We start from the raw sequence: 21,004 nt of genomic DNA on the forward strand, positions 1-21,004 counted from the left end.
TCCTTGATTTCCACTAGAAGCTAGTTCAAGAGAGCTCTCTCCCACTCCGCATCTTCCAGCTGCTCCATGGAGCAGGAAAGACCAAAAAGGAGGGGGGGGGGGTCAAGTTATTTTCATATGTGATGTGAGGGGCATCTTGAGTGTCAGATTAGAAGCTGCAGAGCTTAGAAATCCCCAAAATGACCTATATTCTGCTTGAGCCATCGATGAAGTCAGGGAGAACACAGAGCACTGGGATGTGAGGAACTCCCTTAATCTGAGCTCCCTAAATCGGCTCGTCCCTTTCTCCGCCCTGACAGGAAGCAGCCTTCAATATGCTGGACTATGCCCTGAATTAACGGAAGGCCTAAGGAGGGCAAACTGAACTGCCTCCTGAATTGTGGGTCTCTAGTCTCTTTCCAAAGCCCACCCCAGGGATCAGGGAAACTCACGTGTCTGTGTGGAAGCGCAAAGTCCAAACAAACTCGAGCAGTGCCTTTCCCATTCTAGCCGCTACCTGAAGACAAACAAGGTTCCAAAGGAAATGCATCGAATGCAGAGGCTTCAGCAGAGAAAGACGAAGGTGGAAATTCTAAATGGTCTAGGTAAAAGTGTCATATGCTAATCAATTGACACTTTGGTGACTTTTAATAGTCCTACAGGCAGCCGCTCCCACTCTTCCTAGTGGTAGAATCTACTCTGCTTTCAGGCATTAAGCAGCTGCGAACAGGAACACTGGCTCAACTACAACAGGAGACAATACTTCCTAACAGCTGGGGCTGTCAAATTCTGGAAGCTGAAAATCTGCATTCTGCAAGTAGAATAGCCACTGGACGTAACGTGGCATAAAGTGATTTAAGGAACACAGAGGGTAAGCGGCCCTGGAAGTTTTAGGCTAAACTGAAGGGCAGCACACTGAAATAGGGTTGGCAAAGCACTTGGGGCGTGGAAGTTCCTCCCATCATCCTCACCAGCGTGTGGACAGCGAAGTACATCAGAACGGCCAGGGTGTGTGTCAGCCGGCCCAGGACCAGGTGGTCATCTCCCAGCAGGTCAAAGGTGGCCAGAGGCCTGGAAGACAGAGCAGGAGGGGTTCTGACGGACGGAGAACCTTCTTCACTGCAGGGCCCACCGTGCAGGGCCTTCATGCTCCCCCTGCCAGGCTGGGCCCTGGCACACTGGAAGAGGGCCCGATCCAGAAGCAACAGCGTCTTCTTTGAGGAAACAGGAGGAGAGCGGCAGGGCAGCAATCCCAGCAGCAGCAGCAGCAGGGGACCTGCACCGAGGGGCTCCGGAGCACTGCCCTGCGCAGCGGTCACAGACTGACAGTTCAGCTGTATTTTCAGTTCCAAAACAGTTCCAAAAATGCACAGAGAACCCTCTGACTAAGCAGCGCTCTCCTTCCTTCTTCCTCTTCTTCTTTTAAAGCATGGCACCAGCTGGAAACCTGCATTTCAATGCAGCTGCCCATGCTCTCTGCCCGCCCACCCTGCTATCTGGCTGGCTGCCTCCGCATCAGCCCGTGTCTGGCTGCCAGGAACGGACGCTCCTCGGTGCAGTCGGCCACAGCTGCCAGGGTGGCGTCGTGGTGAAGAGCTGGGACTGGGACTCAGGCGATCCGGGTTTGAGTCCCCGCTCGGCCATGGAGCCAACTGGGTGACTTTGGGCCAGCCACAGACTCTCAGCCCAGCCTACCTCACAGGGTGGTTGTTGTGGGGATATGATGGAGGAGGAGAATGATGTAACCTGCCTTGAGCCCTTTGTAGGAAAAAGGCAGGATATAAATTGAAATAGGATACGGGTAAACCGTAATCCTGGCATGCCTGCAATTATACAAGAAGCCCATCCTGCACATTCAAAATCAATTCCGTGGCCTTAATTATATGACAGACGTGCTCCCCGTGATTTTCACACTGTGGAAAATGCCACGTTCTCCTCCCTGCTCCATCCCTGGGGAGAGACTGACTGTCTGCGTCAGGAACAAACATCTTGACTGGGGATGGGTCATGCACACAGTTAAGAATATATCTGTTCACAGGAAAGAGAGAAACGCACATCCACCTGATGGTTGGAACTAAATGAAGGTTCCAGGGTTTATCGCATCAATTGAAATGCCAATCCTCCACTGAGCATGGTATAAATCATTTCATCAAGACGAAACACACGCACACGCCCCAGGAACAAAAAGGGGAAGTATGCATTGCCCGGCTCCCCAGAGCGAGGCAACTGGCGCTCCGTCCCAGGAGGCCAGCGGCTGCCGGAATGCGTGGCCCCCAAGCCTTGCTTTCGGGCAGGACGCGCTGCTGCCAAGGGCGATGGCGACCAGGAGACCCCTAGTGGCTTTTCTGGGCATGGCTCTCCAAGGACAATTCCCTTTCTTTCCCACGGTGCTCCCCTGGCAGCCCTTTCCCGCCCGCCCCGTGGCCAAGGCAAAGCATCTCGCCCTGCTGTGCTTCTGCTCTTTCGGCATCTAGCTAAGCTCCCAGCCGCAGTGAGCCCTGGATACCGGATGCCGCCATCTCCAGCTCACAGCCAGCCTCTTGCATCATAAACGATTTGCGGCTGAGGCTTCTCGAAAAGATCTCCAGGTATGGCTGAACCCATCTGACGCTGCCTCCAGCTGACACCTCTGTGCCCATGACAAAGCCCACCATGGCCAGCTCCTCGAGAGATCCCCCCCCCCACCACAGGGCCCCAAAGGGGCAAGAGGGCTCACCTGTCGAACTTCTGAAGAAGCGGGAAGAAGAAATGACCGGCCACCGGGCCAAACCGGTTGGGGGCGTGCGGCAGCTCTGCTTGAGACCAGCCCTGCTCCAAATGGAGAGACCCGTCAGGCAACGGGAAACAGGCAGCAGTGGGAAGGCGCACCTGGCCGGCACCTGGGGGAGGCGCCACAGGTGCCCCGCCTCATCCCCCGCCCCCAGAGCAGGGCCTGCCTGAGCTGACTCTCTGGGGGGGGGGGGTCCCATCTTGCCTGTGGCAAAGAGGCACCTGCTCTTGACACATTACAGATTAAGGTAACTCGGGATGACGCTGAAAACCCAAGAACGAGCACAGCTCAGGAGGGCAGGATGGAGAAAAAGGAATGGGCTACGGAGCGGGGGCGCAGCAGCTGCCGTTCGTGCTGCACCTTTCGCCAGGACTGTCCACCGCGAGACGGATGACTTCCCCACGGAGGAAACGTGTTCGTCCGTATGACACCTGCACATTCCCCCCCACGGGGCACGGAGCTAAGAGGAGGCCATTTTGGCAAGAGGGCAAGGAGTGAACTCGCCCCTCCTGGGACCATGGTCCTGATTCAGTCCCCTTTCCCCCTTTCACTGCCGGTATTAATTAGAAACATTACCATTAGTTAAAACCAACATTAACCAGTAACCTAGGATAGGTGACCCTGACGTCAGAGCCCCTTCCAAGAACCAGGAGCCAGTTCTTGGTGGGCCGGACCAATGGCTCCTCCGGCCCAGCACGCCACCCACACAGCTGCCACCCAGCTGCCCCCAGGATCCCGCAAGAGCGGCGCCTATCCAAGCTGCCCCACAGCTGCTGGTAACAGAGGCAGCACACAGCCAACAAGGCCAGCAGCAAATTTGACCCGTCTCCTGTGAAAGACACCCGGGTGGGGGCCAGCACTGCCCCCTGTGGCATGACATCCACGGTCGCGCGAGGCGCTGTGCAAAGAGGCACCTGCTTTCAAGCTTCCTGAATCCCCCGCCGAGCAGCTTCCCAAGGAAACATTACCGGGGGGGGGGGTGGCCTCCCTGGATACATGGGGGAGGGGCAGGAGCCCCTGAGTGCCCTGGAATGCGTCCTCTGGCTGCAGCAGACCCTGGCTCCAGGCATCAGGGGCTCCTGGGCTTCCTGGCCTCTCACCTTGGCAAATCGCCGGGTCTTGCTTCTGATCCTTTCGTTTACAACCTTCCGCCAATCTGGAGCAGCAGCACGGCCAGGCAGGACTTGGATGCTGGAGGGCGTGGGAGCTGGTGGCGGGCTGGACTTGGCAGGCCCAGGCTGGGAGAGTTCTTGCGCTGCCATGGCCAGCACCTGGACGGATGCAGACGGGGCTGGTGGGTGCCGACAGCCCAAAGGCACAACGGACCACCTTCCGCCCTAGGCGGAGAGATTCCTCGCAAGCTAGAAATGCTGTTTTCCTGCACACAGACGTGGAGGCTGGGGCAAAAGGGAGCAGGAGGAGTGTCTCCTTCCACATGTGCCTGCCCTCCCCTTAAGATCTGGGGCAGAGGCCCTCCTCCAGGAGCCCCCCATGAAGGAGATCAGGAGGGTGGCTACCCGGAGAAGGGCCTTCTCTGTGGTGGCGCCCCAATTGTGGAATTCGCTCCCCAGAGAGGTTCGCCTGGCGCCGTCACTTTATTCTTTTCAGCACCAGGCCAAAACCTTTTTATTTTCCCAATGTTTTAAGACTCGATTGTTTTAATATGGGTTTTATTGTCATTTGGTTAAGATCTTGACTGGGCTGCTGTGTTTTATTCTATTTTGTCTTATTGTTAAACTGTCCCGACACCACGGTAAGGGACAGTCTAAAAAAGTTTTAAACAAATAAATAAGTGAAATGCCAGGGAAGCTGAGGCAGCTCCCGGTAGCGTTCGAGCCTGCGCAGATCCGCAGGCGATGCCACTCGTTCTGCTTGGCTCGACTCCTGGGGATGTAGGCAGTTTTACTCACTGCAATCAGATCCGCATTCCGGTATTCATGGCACAGGGAAAGAAGGACGGCAGTCACACATACCGACCTTCTCCAGCCCGATGCATTCCAGGTGTTTTAGACTCCAACGGCCAAAGCCAGAGGCCCAGAATGCTGGGCCCTGAAGTCCGAAACTTCTGGAAGGCACCAGGGGGAAGGCTGACGGGGGGCACACAGTGAAGCGCATTTCCGAGTCAGCATGCCACGCCGATCTCCTCTTTGCACTGGATGCTTGTGGCTCGGACTGGGAAGGGGGGTGGAAGTGGCACTGGACCCCTGCCAAGGAAAGCTTCTCTGAGCCTCAATACTACCGGGTTCCCCCCGACACCCCAGGAGGCAAACGACACCACGGCCGTTGCCAGCACCCAAGTGTTCCTTCTAAGGCAGCGAAGAGCAGCGCTGAAGAGGCACGCGAACTACAGATGGCAAACCAGGAAGGATACAGAGAAACAGCCTCTGGGTATCCATGGCTGGAAAGAGAAGTGCCCTGTTTGTGCACATGCCTTCTGCTCTCTGGGGAAGGATGCGCAGTGCGAGAGGGTCAGGCCTGGCGGGCTGCAGCGTGCGAGGCAGAGGCCTCTGGGGCCCCGGCGGGCTGCTGCTAGCGGGGTGGGAGGAGCACCCCTCCTGTCCGCCTTTCAGCTCATTGCCCTGCAAGGGCTTCTGGGCCCATTCAGAGGAGCTGTGCTGGGGGAGGGACAGGGCTGCGGGGGCCACAGTGCAGGGTACTCCGGCCTCTCCTCCCCTGCCTCCGAAGAGGAGCTGCCAGGGACGGCAGCGCAGGTCCACGCGGGGAGCTCCACTGCCGAGGCCAGAGCTCCGCCTGGGACCGCAGAGGCAGAGCAACCGGGCCCCCAGGGGCTCCCAGCAACGGCCGAGGGCTGCGGGAGAGAGCCCTTCCGCCGTTTTCTCTCCGGTGCATTATGGGTAAAGCATGCTATCTGGGAAGCCAAAAGCGAATTCTGCATGTTTATGCCCCATTATCAAATATCATGTAAGTTGTTGTTAATATTAGAGTGCCCAGAACGCCAATTTATCATTTATTTATATGCCACTTTTCAAAACATGCATTTTTCAGAGCGGCTCACAGAATGACCCCCACCAGCCAAGCTGCAGAGTATCTTTGGGGATTTAACACACCTTCTCTTGTCAAAAGGCTCACGCCCAGGCAGTCCACTGTTATTTCACCCGTGATGCAAAGGGGACAACGGGCCCAAGTGAAGCCAGCAAGGCTCGCCTCAGGCTCCGAGAGGTGTCCCGTCCCAGGCGGGCTGGGGTCTGCCCCCAGAGTGGCCCCCCAGGGGCTCAGTCTCCTTGCCCTGCGCAACAGGGGCTCCCCAAGGCAGAAGGGGAAGGGACAAGCAGCTGCCACTTACATCCAGGATGTCCATGCGCTGGCGGAGGCTGTAATTCAGGGAGTAGACCTCGGAGGTGAGATGCTGGGCCACCTAAGCGACAAGAAGCATCGAGGGGCTTGCCAGGTCCCCGTGCTGAACAGTCCGGCCCCGTCAGTGAGCCTGTCGCCCAAAGCAGCTGCTCCGGCACTGCAGGGCTCCCCCGCCTCTTCCTGGAAGGCCCCTTTCCCTTCCCTCCACCGCAGGCTCCCCGACACTGTCAGAAGCCTCTCCGAGGGGGCAGGAAGCGCCACAGGGCCCCTTTGCCCCCGTCGTTCGTGCCCGAAGGCAGTCCCAGGACTCACCGGAACGGGGTCTGTGACCGTGATGGCCACCAAGGCCCTTTGCCGAAGCCCCACAAAGCCATCGATGTAGCTCTTCTCTTCCAGGTGCAGCAGCACTTTCGCCAGTTCCACGCTCACCTGTGCAGACAGACCAAAGTGGAGCACCCAATCTCCGCACCGTCCCACCTGGGCAGCATTTGAAAGCTGCAGCCACGGAAGGGCAAATTTGCTCCTGCAACTGCGGGACAACACTCTGCTCCTCCCGCCAGGCCAACTGCCACTGCGGCGGGGCTGGTTCACATGCTCAAGCCGGCCGGCGAGACGCATGCAGGGCACCGTGACCCGATCCCGTGTGGGCACAGCCTGCCTGGGTCGGGAAGAGGCTGCCACATGGCCTGTCTGGGGATGGATGAAGCAGCTTTCCAGCCACCCGGCAACAGGACGTGGGTTCTCTGAAGCTTCTTTCTCCCTCAAGCAAGCCATGCGACCTGGATTCGGAGGAACTGGCAGCTGCAGCCTTTCCCCTCCTGCTCCTTCCAAAGAGAGCCAGACAGCAGCTTTCTACCCAAAAGGCTGGACTGTGTTAAAGCTGATCAGCTGGGTTGGCTTTAGCGTACAAAAGGCGGGCATTGCAGAGGTCAGTACCAAAAGAAACAAGCAAATTCAGAATACTGGCCATGAAGGAAATGTGGCTGTATGATAGATTGATTCTAAACAGATTTCCCTCTCCTTCCTCCCACACGGAAGGCGGATCCTCTCGTTGAGGGCCATGGCTGGGGCATCTGGCATTCTTAAACCATCTGTCCTCTCTACCAGCCACCAAACCCTGGGATCACTGGTGCCAGGCCTGCCCGCTTCCTCCTCGGCTTGCTCACTCAGCTTTTGTACGGTACCCAAGACTGCCTGGTTCTCTCAGCTTCTCACTGGGTCCCCTGGCCTTGGCGTGTCAGGGCGGGTGGATCCTGAGCCCTCTCCATGTCTGAGTCACGGACTTCACTGACTCACACAATCGCCACAGTCTCTTTTCTGGGACTGGTGGGCCCCATCCCGACAGTGACCAGAGAGAGGCAGGTGGGGGAACAGACCAATGCACACGCTGCCTCTTTGAACAATCATGGCTTCTTGTCCTGGTCACACAAACCAGGTCATTCAGTACCAGTGGCTGGCCCAAAACACAGGACAGGCTTGTGAACACAGTTGCCCAAGGCAAGGCCCTGCACCACCACGTATAACCACATCTGGCTATTTCTCAAGCAGAATCAGGACTGAGGCTGAGCAGTAAGCAACAGGCCTGGACTGCATTTACCTCCCGTGCAGGCGCCGGATTCCTTCGAATGAGAACCTCCAGGACGCCCATGGTGGCTTCATATTTGTCTGCATCTTCTGGCCCAGTCAAGACTGAGGGAAATTTTAAAAAGAGCAAGTTTGAATTGAGTCCCATGTAAACTGAGCTGGATGGCGACACACTGTCCTGCAATCAAAATCCGCATTATTCCTCTATCTGAAGCTGTTTTGCCTTGCTTGTTGGCCAGCAGAGCCCCCAGGGCAGCCTGACGAAGATCCAGGCTTACAATCCAAAACACGTACAAGAAATTGGCAGGGAGGATGCAAATTTAAGACCTGAAGTCCCTCAAACAGGCAGCTCGAGCATGTGGGGGTGGGGTGGCAGGGTCTCCCAGCACAGGCCGTGGGGCAGCTCTGCAGCCGAAGGAGCTGACGAGGAGGAGGAGGTGCCGCCTCTGTGGGACCCCACGTGCATTTCCGGCGTCTGTGTGCTGATAGTGCCCAGGCACAAGATCTGAGTCTGCAGATGCTTCAGGGGGGCTTGGGGGACGACAGAGGGCAAAGCAGCCCGGCAGGCTGCCTGCGCAGGGCAGCAGTCCCGATCCGGCACGCTGCAGAGGGGTCGGACTGCGCCTGCGCCACGTGGCCGCCGCGGCCAACGGCTGTGAACAGCACGCGCTGCAGCCTCACAGCCTTGGAGGGCATCGGGTGGGGGCGGCGGGCACGCAAGGCACCGGGGACGTGGCTCTCTCCAGCAGGGCTGCGACGGGCGGCAGCCACCCTGCAAGGTGGCTCAGGGTCCAACTAAGCTTGGAGAGACCTGATTTCATACCTCCACTTGGCCGCTGTGCTCCCAAGGCAGAAAAGGAGAAAGAGAGCGAGTCAGAAGGGGCCTCCCGGGCCATCTAGTCTGACCCCCGGCTCCAGCGGGCTCCACTCATGTGATCCCCAACATGTGGTTGCCCAATCTTTCCGTGAACACCCTCACTGACGGGGCCTCCACCGCCTCCCTTGGAAGATGACAGTGGGTCATTCGCTGCCTCTCTGCTTAACCCCACCCCCCACGGGATTGCTGAGAGGGCAAAAGGCGGGGGCAGAACCTAGCAGGCCACCCTGAGCTTCTGAAAGCAAAAGCCGGGGTATCAACGTGGCAAGACAACCTGAGAAGAACACAACGCAGATTCCCTGCACTGCCTGTGTCTTACTTACTTTCTAGGCAGTCTCGGATGTAGCTGGGAGCCTTGGTCTTCTTCAGTTCTTTATCCTGCGACATGTCGTACGGAACGAGGTCGTCGTCGCTGCAAAAGGCAGAGACAAGGGCGAAATCCCCAGCAGGGCTCAAGCGCATTCGCAGTCCGTGCTTCGATTCAGACACACCAAGCGGGTCCACAGGCACTTTGCTTCTTACTTGTCAACGTGACCTTCAGCACTTACCTGTCAAGTTCAGAATCCGTTCCCTGACTCACTTCTTCAGAAGCACCTGAGACCGATTCCACACCGAGGCTCGGGACGTCTGGTGCTGCAGACGGCCTGCCGCTCCTGCAGCAGGAAGAGACACCGGTCAGTTTAGCAGCTCGTGTCACCTCAAACCCACCTGGGCACAAGCAACCAGAATGGAACAGGCGGCAGGTAGCAGGCGGGCCTCTGCTTCCCTGAGATTGCCGGAACAGCCTCTCCGCGTACTAAATTCGCAAGGGGGAAGCGGGCTTTATCACTGCCAGAACCATTTCCAAGACCAACATATTTGCTGTGGCATAAGGTCTTCTGGAGAAAGGTCTCCTTCCTCAGACGTTGGGCCTATTTAGACTCACACATGGTCTAAAGGGGAAAAAACATAAAAGTTGGGGTTGAAGTGAATTTAAATGCTTTTACGGTGCTTTTACTGGCCCTCTGTTTCACACGCAGACTCTGCAGGCCCTTCTGCCTTCAGCCCAAATGGCAGTTTTCTCATGCAGACCCGTTTTTCTGAGCACTTCCTTCCTACCCAAGGTCTGCAACTTGATGCAACTGGATGCTCACGGCCTCCGCAAATTCTTTGTGGCTATAATTGTGCTGGAGATGGTCCGGGCAGTTGGCACGGTGGCACCCAAGTGCCCCCTTCCCCTGCATGAGCTCGTTTGGCCCCGTGGACACACTGGGGCTGAGCTTGACGAAATGGGTGGGAAGACAGCTTGAGCACAGATGGCGAAAAACCCGTGATAAATCTAACTGAGCAGGGCTTAGAGCTTGCTATAGAGCAGCAAAGGCAGCAAAGCAAGCTCCCTGTTCCGCGTCCATTTCGTCCGCTCAGTGCCGTCCAGCAGAGACATTCCAAGTGGTTCAGGGGCTTTTACAAACCGGCCGAGGGAAAGAAATACTGGAACCCCCAGTGGCCCACTGGGAAGGGTTTGCACAGCACTTTGCGGGTAAAATTGCTCAGACCTGTCAGGAGTTGGACTCCACGGTTGAAGACCTTTGGCTGAGGTGCCCAGTGCACCATCTGGTCCAAGTTTCTAGGCAGAGTTTTGGTTGTTGAGGCCTAAGGATGAGGACAGAGTACTTGGACTGGTTTGGCCCAACCCCTGTCCATCATGGGTGGTCTTTCAAGGTAAGGATGGGGCGCATCCCCGGCTCCCGGGGGCTGTGACTGCCTCATTAGGAGGGAGTGGTCTCAGCCTTGTTAGGAGAAAGTGTAATTGGACCACTCCTGAAGAAGCCGCTTGGACCTGAGCAATGTGAACAACTGTTGACCAGTCACTAATATCCCGTCCTGGGCAAAGTGGGCAAGCAAGCACCGGCTGGCCAATGCCAGGCTCTCTTGGATGGAACAGCCCATCTTGGTCCATTTCAATCGGGATTCAGACCTGGATGTGGAACGGAAACTGCCTCACCTGCCCTGTGGGATGACCTATGCCAGGAAAGCGACTGCAATGCAGTGGTTCCATTCCTTCTTTACTGGCCATGTCCAGAAGGTGGAGCTGGGGGATTACTGCTCTGTACCATGGCATGAACGCCACGGGTTTCAGAGGCCTCTACTGTATCCCCCATGTACATGAAAACGTTGGGTGAGGTTGGGTTGTCATCGGTATGCTGAATACACTAATCCCTACTTTTCTTTTCCATTGAACGCAGGTGGAGCAGTGGATGTTCTGAACTGAGATCATGCCTCAAGTAATGGATTGGATGAATGCTAATCAAATGAAAAGTAATCCAGATGGGGATCAGCTTGCCTGTCCAGGATGGGGTCGCACTCTGTCCAGGACAGAGTTCACAGCTTGGGGATGCTCCTGGACCCTGAATTATCCCTGGAATTCTAGGTGGATTCCAGCAGCGCCTTCAATCAACTAAAGCTGAGGCCGTATCTGGACAGACAGAACCATATACTGGTAAGCTCTCACCTGGACTACTGCAATAGGGCTTCCTTTGAAGATGGCCCAGAAACTTCAATTGGTCCAGAATAGGGCAGCTCAAGTGCTAACGAGGACTGGCAGATATGATCACAGAAAGCCAGTCTTCTACCAACTGCATTGGCTACCAGTTGAACCCAACTCAAGGAATAATGTTAGTGTTTAAAGCCCTAGCTGGCTTGGGGCCAGGGTATCTAAAGCAGCACCTCTTTCCATATGAACCTACCCACCCCTCGAATCTGCATCTGAGGCCCTTCTCAGAGAGCCCCCTCCTCAGGAAATAAGGAGGGTGGCAACAAGAAGGGCCTTTCCAGGAGTGGCACCCTGACTTTGGAATGAGCTCCCCAGAGAGGTGCGCCTGGTGCCATCTTTATATTCTTTTCTTTCCAGTGCCAGGCAAAGACCTTTTTATTCTGCTGGTATATTAAATGTTGAATAGTGTCTAATGGCATTTTAATAGAAGGGTATCTGTCTTTTATGAAATTAGGAGTTCTGGTGGGTGTATATTTATTGTTGTTAACATTTTTATTGACTGTGGTGTTTTTATACTGTTTTATATTATTCGCATATGGTTTTTATTCTTGTAACCCACCAAAGGAGCTGTGTGGCTAATGGGGTGAGCTAGAAATTTAAGGAAGGAAGGAAGGAAGGGAGGGAGGGAGGGAGGGAGGGAGGGAGGGAAAGTTCCTAGTGCAAATCCATTCTTGCATTCAAGCAGGTTCTACAGCTTCCTCGCAGGTGTCATTCTGAGGCCTCAAAAGCGGCCTGGGGAGGCTGAGGGCTCTCGCTCCTTGTAGTTCTCGGCACCTTCCCAGTGCTAACAAGGGTGCGTGTTTAGCGATTCCCCTGAAGCACTACCTGAGCATGCAACTGCAGGCTTGGGGGATAGCCTGGTGTCTCCTCCTCTCTCTTCCTTGGGGGCATGGTTTACCACTATGTCTGAAAAGGACAAACTGTGGTTAAGCTTAAATTCTAGTTTACTGAAATAAAGGACAATCAAGCATTAGTTTATGAACCTGGTTTGTTTCAACAAACTAGAGTTTAAACCAATCAGTATTCCCAGTTCAGACATAATGAGGATTTCCAGTTAGTTGAAACCAGATAGTGGATGCTTCCAAACTCCTCCTGCCAGAGGGGAAAGAGGGAAGAAGCCAAGCCCAAAGCTCACTGCTGTTCCTTCATGATTTGGCACTGCATGTGAACTGGAGCAGCATCTCCAATAGGGAGAGAATGTCAGAACACATGAACAAACCTGAGGCCCAGTTGCAAGAAGATGAGGCCTCAACTTACCCAGTGCTCGGGGAATCTCTGCCAGAGGACTCTTCTGCTCTTTGACTCATGCAGGACTTCAGCTCTCTGATCTCATCATCTTCTTTGTACTAACATTTAAAATAAATAGAAATTAAGGTTTGCTAAGAAGACAAGCAAATGGACTGTCTCGTGGATAAAGTGAAGTGGCAGCCATCTTATTTCTTGAGGAAGCTGAGGATTAATTCAACAGACTTGACCATCTGTTGGCTCAATTCAAAAATAATGATCTTCTGTTCCATGTACATGTGCCACAGGTCTCCACCCCGCTATTCCTCTCCTCTAGTGATCCTACAAAGAACTCTGAAGCTTTTGCTCTTTTTAAACAAACCACAGTTTCCTGTTAAATCCAAACTTGGAGAACTAGGATTTGTTTAAACTGTGGTTACAAAACAAAGCAGGCTCCAAAATCATGTTTTGATCCTGGCCTGTTCCAACAAACCAGGTTCCCTGAGCTCTCTAAGTAATGTAGAATTGTGATTTGTTTAAAAGTTGTAGCAAGAACTTCCACTGCCCTCCCTCACCCTTGCAAAAGGAAAGGAAATACTTTCTTTCAAATTCCAATTTGACAACTTCAAAAGGCTTGAGATTCATGACTCATGTACTCTCGTTCACAGAGCAGGAAAACGAGGATCGTAATTACATTCAAACAGACAGTGTTATTTTCGTTCTTCTCTTCTGCCCCTTCCCAATCCTAAAGGACACAAGCTGGGATGCAGCAGCAAAGGCATCTTCATCAGCATCGCCAAGGGGGATATTTCTTTCACAATGAAGCGCTACCGAACATCGCTCTGCTAGTTTACCTGAAATTTCAAGGCAGGCTCCTCAGGGGTTATCCTGGCACTGAGACACTCTGCGACAACCATCCCCATGTGACGGATCCGCGGCGAGTTGCTGTCCAGGTGGCACTTCATCCCCTCCATCATACTTGACAGCAGCTCTAGAAGGCCAAGCAGAAAGCAAGTGAGCACCCCTTCTGCGAGAAAACAGCAACTCACTTCCGCCTTCAACAAGCTGGACAGCCAAGGCCTCTGCGGAAGCTAAGAGAAACCTTACAAGCAGCTGTGTACCATTCTACAAAAAACCGTACTGTGTAACAGTCAAGCCATGGCTTCCTGACACAAACAGGAGATTGCAACTTTCTCTCTCAGGATTCATCCAAATCAAGGTAGTTAAGTCTAGTATCCAAGGTGGAAGATTAGTATGTAAGGTTACAACAGCTTTCCCCAGTCTGGAACCCTGGCTGGGCTGAAACGGGAGTCGCCGTCCTGTGCACATGGACCAACTCCAGGTCGGCAAAGGGAGATTACAGTGAAGTGCACCTGGGAATTGCTGTGCTGTTCCAGATACAAGAGGCACAAACACACCTGAATTAGCTCTACATCCACACAACCACTGCGGGGTGCAGTTTTGAACGGAATCCTTCAACTGCAGAGAAGGGCCTGGCTGGACCTTGAGGTGCACAGTGGTCCATGGAGAAAGACTGGCCAGAAGACACATTATTTGGTGTGAAAATAAATTTCATGGGACTGGAACACAGCCAGAGGCTTCTGCCTGTGCATCAGAATTAAAAGCCCACCATGTTCCTGTACAACAAAACCTATAATGGGATAGGTAAGCTGTGGCCTCCTATTCAGATACCGAAAGTGTTATTAGATCTTCAATCCACTGTGTTATCTTTCCAGTCCTGCAATATCAATCTTTTAGCTGTCAAAAGGGCATGGAAAATCCATTTATGCTGTTTTCTGAAAAGTTCCATATAGGAAGAAAAAGACTGATTAATTTTTTAAACCAGCTAAAGGGATGTATGCACCACTAAATATTAAAGTTATGCTATAACCTCCGCCCAAAAAACAGGAACCACTGGGCATTGCCAAAACATGGGTAAGTGAAGCATTGGCAGAATTACACCTCCAGTGGGTGGCTAACTTGGCAATAAACATGAAACATGTTTCTGCATAGCCTAAAGCAAAGGATGAAAGGAGCTGCTGCTGCACAACATCTGGAGGGCCCCGAGTTGCTCATTCCCAACGTACAGGAAGCAGTGGCTGCCAGAACCAGTGCGCCAATACAGCGCCTCTGGCCATGCGAGCTCCCGTTCAGCCGCTTCTCAGCTGCACAACCGGCCCAGCCACACCTTGGCGAGCAGTTTATGTCACAGGAGCAGCCCAGTAGAGGTGCTGTCCCAGCCACTTTCTGACTTTCCTGCAAGAAGCTGTCCAGATTTCTCCGAGGAAGCCCAGGACTTTCTCCACAAGGAAACGCTGCCTCCTACACACAGGATTTCTCACCCGCCCCGCTGGACGATGCTCAGCACCACTTAAATCCACTTGTATGCACCTGCCGCTTCCGTGGGAGCTTTCAGAGCTTGGCATCCCAGCTCCTGGTGGCAGCAGCGGCTCACACCCCGGGGGGTGGGGCTGATGGCCACAATGGGAAGAGCTGCTTCAAGAGAGCACGCTGTGAGCTAGAGCCAGAGAACCAGCAGCCAGCCCACGGAACCGTCTCTCCGTCTCGCCTGCTCCTTCCTTCCTTCCTCACCTTGCCTGCTGCCCATGATCTCTTCTTCATTCAGGTGAGAGAGGCAGATCAAGATGGCCTTGCTGATGTACAGCTGCTGCTCCGCTGGAGAGTGCTTCACGGCACTGCTGCTCCCCCAGGCCTCAAGCAGCTCTTTCAGTACCTGCACCAGAAACCGCCGCCTCAGGTTCAGCACGTTACGTAGCGCACACCCCCTGGGGCGAACCAGCCCCCTCCCAGCCTGTTGCCTGCAACAAGAATGCTGGACCGACATGCGAGAACCCCACAGCCCTCCAACAGACAGGGCTATTTAAATCCCTGCCGCCTCCCTCCCCCCTGCAGGCTGACTCTTCTGGGGAGGCCCGACAAGACCAGGCTAGAAGGAAGGCCGGAAGGGCGGGATTTCCACCTTGCGTGAGGGATCCCTCAGCTGCAGCCATCCCTGTGCCTCTTAAAAGCCTGGCTTAGATATCTCGCCACCAGCTTTCTTATCCGGCAGTACGATTCAGGGAGGAAAGTCTCCCTCGCAGGCCATCTTAGTCGGGACACTGGCCTGCCCTGCGCCAAGACCTCCTGTCCTGCGCCTCCAGGAAAAGCCAGGGAGAGGCTGCTGTGGGCATAAGCCTCAAGTTGCCATCCAGGGTCTGGAATGTGCCCTGACCCTTCCCTCTGAGCCATCAGTTCACCGTTTCAAAAGCGGCCGGTGTGAAGTAATGGCTGAAGTGCCCAACGGGGACTGGGGGGACCCAAGCACAAGCTCCTGCTCAGCCAGGAGGCTGCCCAGCAACCTTCACCTTAGCCTGCTTCACAGGACACCCGTGAGGAGAAAAGGGAATCGAGATCGTCTGGACCAGCGGTGGCGAAATTATGGCAAGGCGTGCCGCCGTGGGCACGCACAGCCCTGTAGGCACGCGAGCCAAGTCGCCCCAGTAGCCAAGCCTCAGGTAACAGCACACACAGAGGCCATGCGCATGCTCGGGAAGGAGGAATGGTGCCAGCTGATGGTACCACAAGCCATGACTCGTTAGCTGCATCCAAGCTTTCACATGGTGAGTCAGTGTGCAGCCGAATTCCTTGGCCCCCTGGCAATTGAGCTCTGGGGCTCTGCAGGGTCCCACCCCAATGCTATGGAACAGCTGTAGGAAACTGCCTGGAATGGCCCCTGTGGGATTTTGAGCTGAGGGCCATCCAAGGCAGGTGAAGCTGTGCAAGGCCCAGGTCGTCACCCAGACTCAGCTCCAGGCTGGATGAGGGCCAATAAGCCCACACTGATCCCTGTGGGTGAGGGGTTCCTGAGCCTGAAAGAAGTGATCGCTTTTCCTTCTGGTGTGCCGTCTGCCTGCTTCAAGCGACTCACCAGCCACAGCCCCGCGTGGACAAGGGACCACTCGGCCGCAGTGGCACCGGCGCTACTAAGCAAAAGCCTGGATTTCTGCAGTGAAGGCTAGTCCAGGAGCTGGCGCTAGGGCGGGTGCAGCAGCCAGCACCACTGATTTATCTTGCCCTGTTGGATCACACGGACAGCAATTTTTCTAAAGCAAATGGGAGAAGCATCCCGTGCAAAGATACTCTCCTCCACCAAAGGAGACAAGCTGAGATCATCTCTGTCTCTCTGTGTTCACGCTGAAGAGGGCCGAAACTCAGAACAGAAATCGCAGGAGAGTCAAGCAACCACCTCTTGGCAACATCAGTCATTCTGAACGAGCGTCTCTTCCACCCTGAGTTAGTTCTGACACACGTATTACACGGCACAAAACCATGGCGTGTCTGCCTCCAGCACACAGCAGAGGGAGAGGATTAACAGGCAGCCCACTTACTCTGATCAGCAAGGGACGCCGCAGGCTGTCCAGGGCCAGGTAGCCAAGGAGGGTCAGCAGCACCGCCGTCTGTAACGAAACCACGGGTCTCACACGTTGGGCAAAGGCTGGACATCAAGCACAGACCCTCCCAGGAACAGAGGGCTTCGAAAAGCACGGGAGTGAATGGAGGGAGGGAGGGAGGGAGTGAATGGAGGGAGTGAATGGAGGGCCGCCATCGGCGCCGGGACTTCTTACATGCTAGGAACTGCACAGCGCATCTGACGCTGTGCTCCACAAGAGGGAAGGAGAAAACAGAGAAGAACAGGGACAGTGGATTCCTCTCCTGTGACAATGGCATTGGTCACTGTGCTTGGTGCATTGCTGTGACAGGCATGGTGCTATTTTAAAAAACATGACAGGGCAGCAGGGAAGGAGAAGAGACCCAGAGCAGGCTTCACCATCACAAAGCAGCTTAGCGGAATTAATTTTCTTTTCCCAGGTCAGTCTTCTCCAACCCAGCACCTCCTTGGACTATTTCATCCCCTGCCAGCAGCAGCCTGGCCGGTCCCTCCCCCGAGGCTGACAGTGGTCCCAAGGCCTCTAACACAGAATGCCAAACCTCTTTCACCCCAAGGGCAAAAGCCGGTTTCAGAGATGCTCCCCACAGGAGCACTGCAGGGGCTGAAGGCAGGGGCAGCAGAGCTAAAATGCCAGACATTCTCCGCATGAAGCCTCTTACTGCTAGGAATTAAGCATTTTTGTATACTGGAATTTTTAACTGTTTTCAATGTGTATATCAGACTTTCCTACTGTGTTTTATTTATATTTTAACAGTGTCTCACTTTTGAATTTTGAGAAATTGTAGTGATTGCCCAGACAGCTTCAGCTCTTGGGTGGTACAGAAATAAATCAATAACCTCAAGGAAAGGAATTTCAGCTTTGCAAGACAGTGGGGAAAATAGCCCAGGAAGCCACCAGACCGTGAACAGTTGGTGGCATGGAGCAGGGCCATCTGGTGAACTGGAGGGGCCCAAACATGACCCCAGGCATAGCAAAGGCTGAACCAAGAGCAACATCTGAAGGGGTCCGACAAAGCTTCAGCTCGGAGGCAGAGGCAGCCCAGGCCTGCCGAGCGCCTGAGCAGAAGAGCACCTCGGAACTGCGCAAGGGCTGTCTCGCCAAAGGCGGAGCTCTTTACACGGGCGACGCTTTCAGTATCTCTGCTTGGATGCGCCACATGAACGTGCTAGGGCAGGTCTTCCCCAGCCTGGTGCCCTCCATATGTTTCAGACCACAACTCCCAGTATTGCTGACCACTGGCCATGCTGATGGGGTTGATAGGAATAGAAGTCCAAACACCTGGAGGTCCCAAGGGCGGGGAAGGCTGGGCTGGGTCTTTCCACCGAGTCCACGTCAGGGCCGGCAAACGCTCCCAAGCAAGGCGCTTGGCTCCCCTTCAGAGACACACAGGACCCTCACCGGGTAGCTGTACTGAAGCAGCAGCATTTTCTGGGTCATGACAAACTGGGCCTTCTTGCTTTTCACCACAAGATTCCCCAGCAGGCGGGACAACACAGGCGCCCTGGTGATGCAGACAGATAAGACCATGTCAGCACACAAGTCCTTCCTCCCAAATTCATGCCATTTTAATTCACAAGCCGATTCTGCAACTAGCTGATTCAGAAACAGAAGTCAGAAAGTTCTTAGCAAACAAGGAACAGAGTCCCATTAGGATGGGGAAAAAACACATCGAGGGGCCGCTTTCCACCCTACATGGCTTGGGGCCACAAATACTTGACAGAATCCCCCTCCCAGCACTTGCCCCAACACAACTGTCAGGGGCCTTCCCCGACCACCACCTCTAAAGAAGGCTCAGCTGGTGGCCACAAGGAGAAGGACCTTCTCTGTGGTAGCCCCCACATTCTGGAATGAATACCCCACCAGGCGCCAACTTTACTCTCCTTTTGGCGCCTGGCTAAGACTGCCCTCTCTGCCAAGACATTCAACAGCAGGCGGGGGGCATTGTTGGCTGTTTCAGAAAGCTGAGCTGTACGGACTCCCTCTTAGCGGGTTAAGTTGTCAAAATGCGGCTTTATTTTTTTCCTGAAGTTTTATGGTGTGCACACTGTTGTTTACCACCCAGAGAGCACCAACTATAGGGCACAATTGAAATAAACGGCAGCAATGGCATCATCGCCCCAATCAGTGGGAAAGGCAGATGTGTCCTTCCATACTGCTGCTTCCCAAGGACTGGCAGTCAGAGACATGGTCGCTCTGATCCTGGAGGTACGACTTCGTCTTCCTGGCAGACCACCATTGGGAAGCTTCTCTCGCATTTAACTGGTCTGGTCCCCGAAGCCACCTACGTACATCGGTGGCTGGATGCATGTTTACGTGAGAAGCACCGCATGTATGTCTTCCCCAGGATGTGCTGACATGCACTGCTTTTTCCACAGGGAGCTGCCCACGCAGGACGGCATGTCTGTCTCTGTGAAAAGCAAACCTGCCCTTAGCATACCTGAAACAGGAAGAGGAATTGCACCACGAAGGTTTTTGGAATGACGTGTGGATTTCCAGGCACCATTAAACCCACACACCCACCCATTTGAAGCTTCTGCAGTTATGTTTTTCCTCAAGTGGGGCTGGGAATTGTGGCTATGTGAAAGTGCTGAGAGGCTGACACCACACTCAACTAGCATGACACAGGTGTGCCACGGCGACGGCTACCCTCAATCCCTGCGGCGACGCACCTGGCCGGCCATCCCATCAATGCTGCGCAGCCACACGGCCTCTTACCCAGGTGCTGCCTGAACAAGGCCGCAGACCACAGCTTCCAGCCAGCGATCTGGCACACTCCGGACCAGCCTCCAGGACACCCTCTGCCAGATGCAGTCCACCCGGGTGCGTTCCATGAGGTGGGGCACCAACGCACCCAGGATTTCCTCTGCATCAACGGAAGAACGGTGTGAGTGGAGCACAAAAAATATAACTATTGCTTCAGTTTTGAGCCAAGAACTGAGATAACGGGGAGGACAGAAAGAGGGGACTCTTCCTCGGCTTCTAGGAGGTGGCCTTTTCGACTTCTGTTCGAATGCATGCCCAAGGCACCCAGCGTATTATTGCTGTCTGCCAGGAAAAACTATGGACAGCAAGCATTCCTTCCTTAGCGATCTTCCTTAGAGGTCTGCCTTGCAGCAACTAAGAAAGAAAAGGGGAGATATGCCCTTCTTATTCTAAATTGAGAGAGAGAAATAAAATACAGAAGAAAATCCTCTTACCAAACAGAAGCTCCCGTTTACTCACTAGACATTTTCCAGGCAACCACACCAGCTTGGGGGGGGGGGTCATTTCTATGCAAATTTCCAAGGATTTCCTTACCTGGTGCCCTCAGTGCCTCGGACAACAGCGCCCACTGGCTAGGCTGGCTGGCAAGGATGGAAGGTTTAGACAGCCCTGACGGACCACCAGTTTGGGTGAAGAATATAGCAGTGAGGCTGAAAACATGTCTCACCGCATGCTTTCCACCTAAACTTTCCAATAGTACCTCACTCCTGGACGGCTTTAAATGATATGCACAGACTTAACAATGTTAAGAGAAAACACAAAACAACATGTGTCATTTTTGGTGTGTGTAAACTTGACTGCTCGCAGGCCTTGAACTCATTTAAATTTGCAGTTCCATTTTCAGACCTGACTTTGGGAGAAGCTGCAGAGACTTGGGCCTCCTACAGAATGAATGCTGTCGAAAGAGAGGGGGAGCCAGTGCAGCTTCACTGGTTCTCCTGACCTCCCTACACGGTGTGGCTCTGGATGAGCTTGGAGGCAGCACCTGGTGGCCAATTCCAGGGGGCGGTGCAGAAGCACTGCTAAACCTATCGGCAGTTGTTTTGGAATCCCGAACGGCTTGGTCCTTCTCCCGATCCTATTTAACATTTAAAGTCACTGGGAAATTTTGCTTGAGGTCACCAATTTGGGGGTGACACCCAGCTTTGCTTTCCCACCAAACTCAGGAGAGGCAGTGGGAGTCTTGGGGGCACAACGGACTGGAGTCAGTTTTCCGAACAGCACCTCTGTTCAAACACTGTGGGGGCTGCGAGTGGGCAGTTCGTCCACACAGGCGAGCGGTGCGGGTCAGACAGCTGCTCTGCCAAGCGCATCAGGCACACGGTGTGGGGTGTGCTTATGGGTCTAGCGTTACGGGGACCTTTATGGTTGGCACAAAGTGCCTTTTCCCAGCTTCGGCTGATTTGCCAGCTGTGTCCCTGCCCGGATGGAAAAGGCCTGGCTACTGTCGCCGGACCTGGATGACCTCCCATGAGGCTGTCTCAGAGGACAAGCCAAACACCTCGGCC

The 21,004-nt window shown here is 54.4% G+C and overlaps 1 protein-coding gene across 3 annotated transcripts in view; it reads right to left on the reverse strand.

Annotated features, from left to right (window-relative positions):
• Positions 1–21,004, reverse strand: part of TELO2 (telomere maintenance 2) — a 35,430-nt gene that overhangs the window by 8,579 nt on the left and 5,847 nt on the right. For all 3 annotated transcript variants that reach the window (XR_006415018.1, XR_006415017.1, XM_044433128.1), the window contains exons 5-19: positions 19,449–19,596; positions 18,132–18,234; positions 16,671–16,739; positions 14,875–15,016; positions 13,137–13,273; positions 12,316–12,404; positions 9,074–9,178; positions 8,849–8,937; positions 7,662–7,753; positions 6,377–6,493; positions 6,054–6,125; positions 3,850–4,020; positions 2,696–2,787; positions 951–1,050; positions 432–496 (exon numbers count right to left, since the gene is read on the reverse strand). Coding sequence is in view for 1 of the 3 variants with exons in the window: in XM_044433128.1 (XP_044289063.1) it covers positions 432–496; positions 951–1,050; positions 2,696–2,787; positions 3,850–4,020; positions 6,054–6,125; positions 6,377–6,493; positions 7,662–7,753; positions 8,849–8,937; positions 9,074–9,178; positions 12,316–12,404; positions 13,137–13,273; positions 14,875–15,016; positions 16,671–16,739; positions 18,132–18,234; positions 19,449–19,596 (1,591 nt within the window). In the remaining 2 variants the exon portion in view is untranslated. The remainder of the gene's footprint in view (positions 1–431; positions 497–950; positions 1,051–2,695; positions 2,788–3,849; positions 4,021–6,053; positions 6,126–6,376; positions 6,494–7,661; positions 7,754–8,848; positions 8,938–9,073; positions 9,179–12,315; positions 12,405–13,136; positions 13,274–14,874; positions 15,017–16,670; positions 16,740–18,131; positions 18,235–19,448; positions 19,597–21,004) is intronic.

The sequence above is a fragment of the Varanus komodoensis genome, unplaced genomic scaffold (genome assembly GCF_004798865.1).
Source record: "Varanus komodoensis strain SLA01 unplaced genomic scaffold, ASM479886v1 scaffold26, whole genome shotgun sequence".
In the NCBI taxonomy this organism is placed as follows: domain Eukaryota; kingdom Metazoa; phylum Chordata; class Lepidosauria; order Squamata; family Varanidae; genus Varanus; species Varanus komodoensis.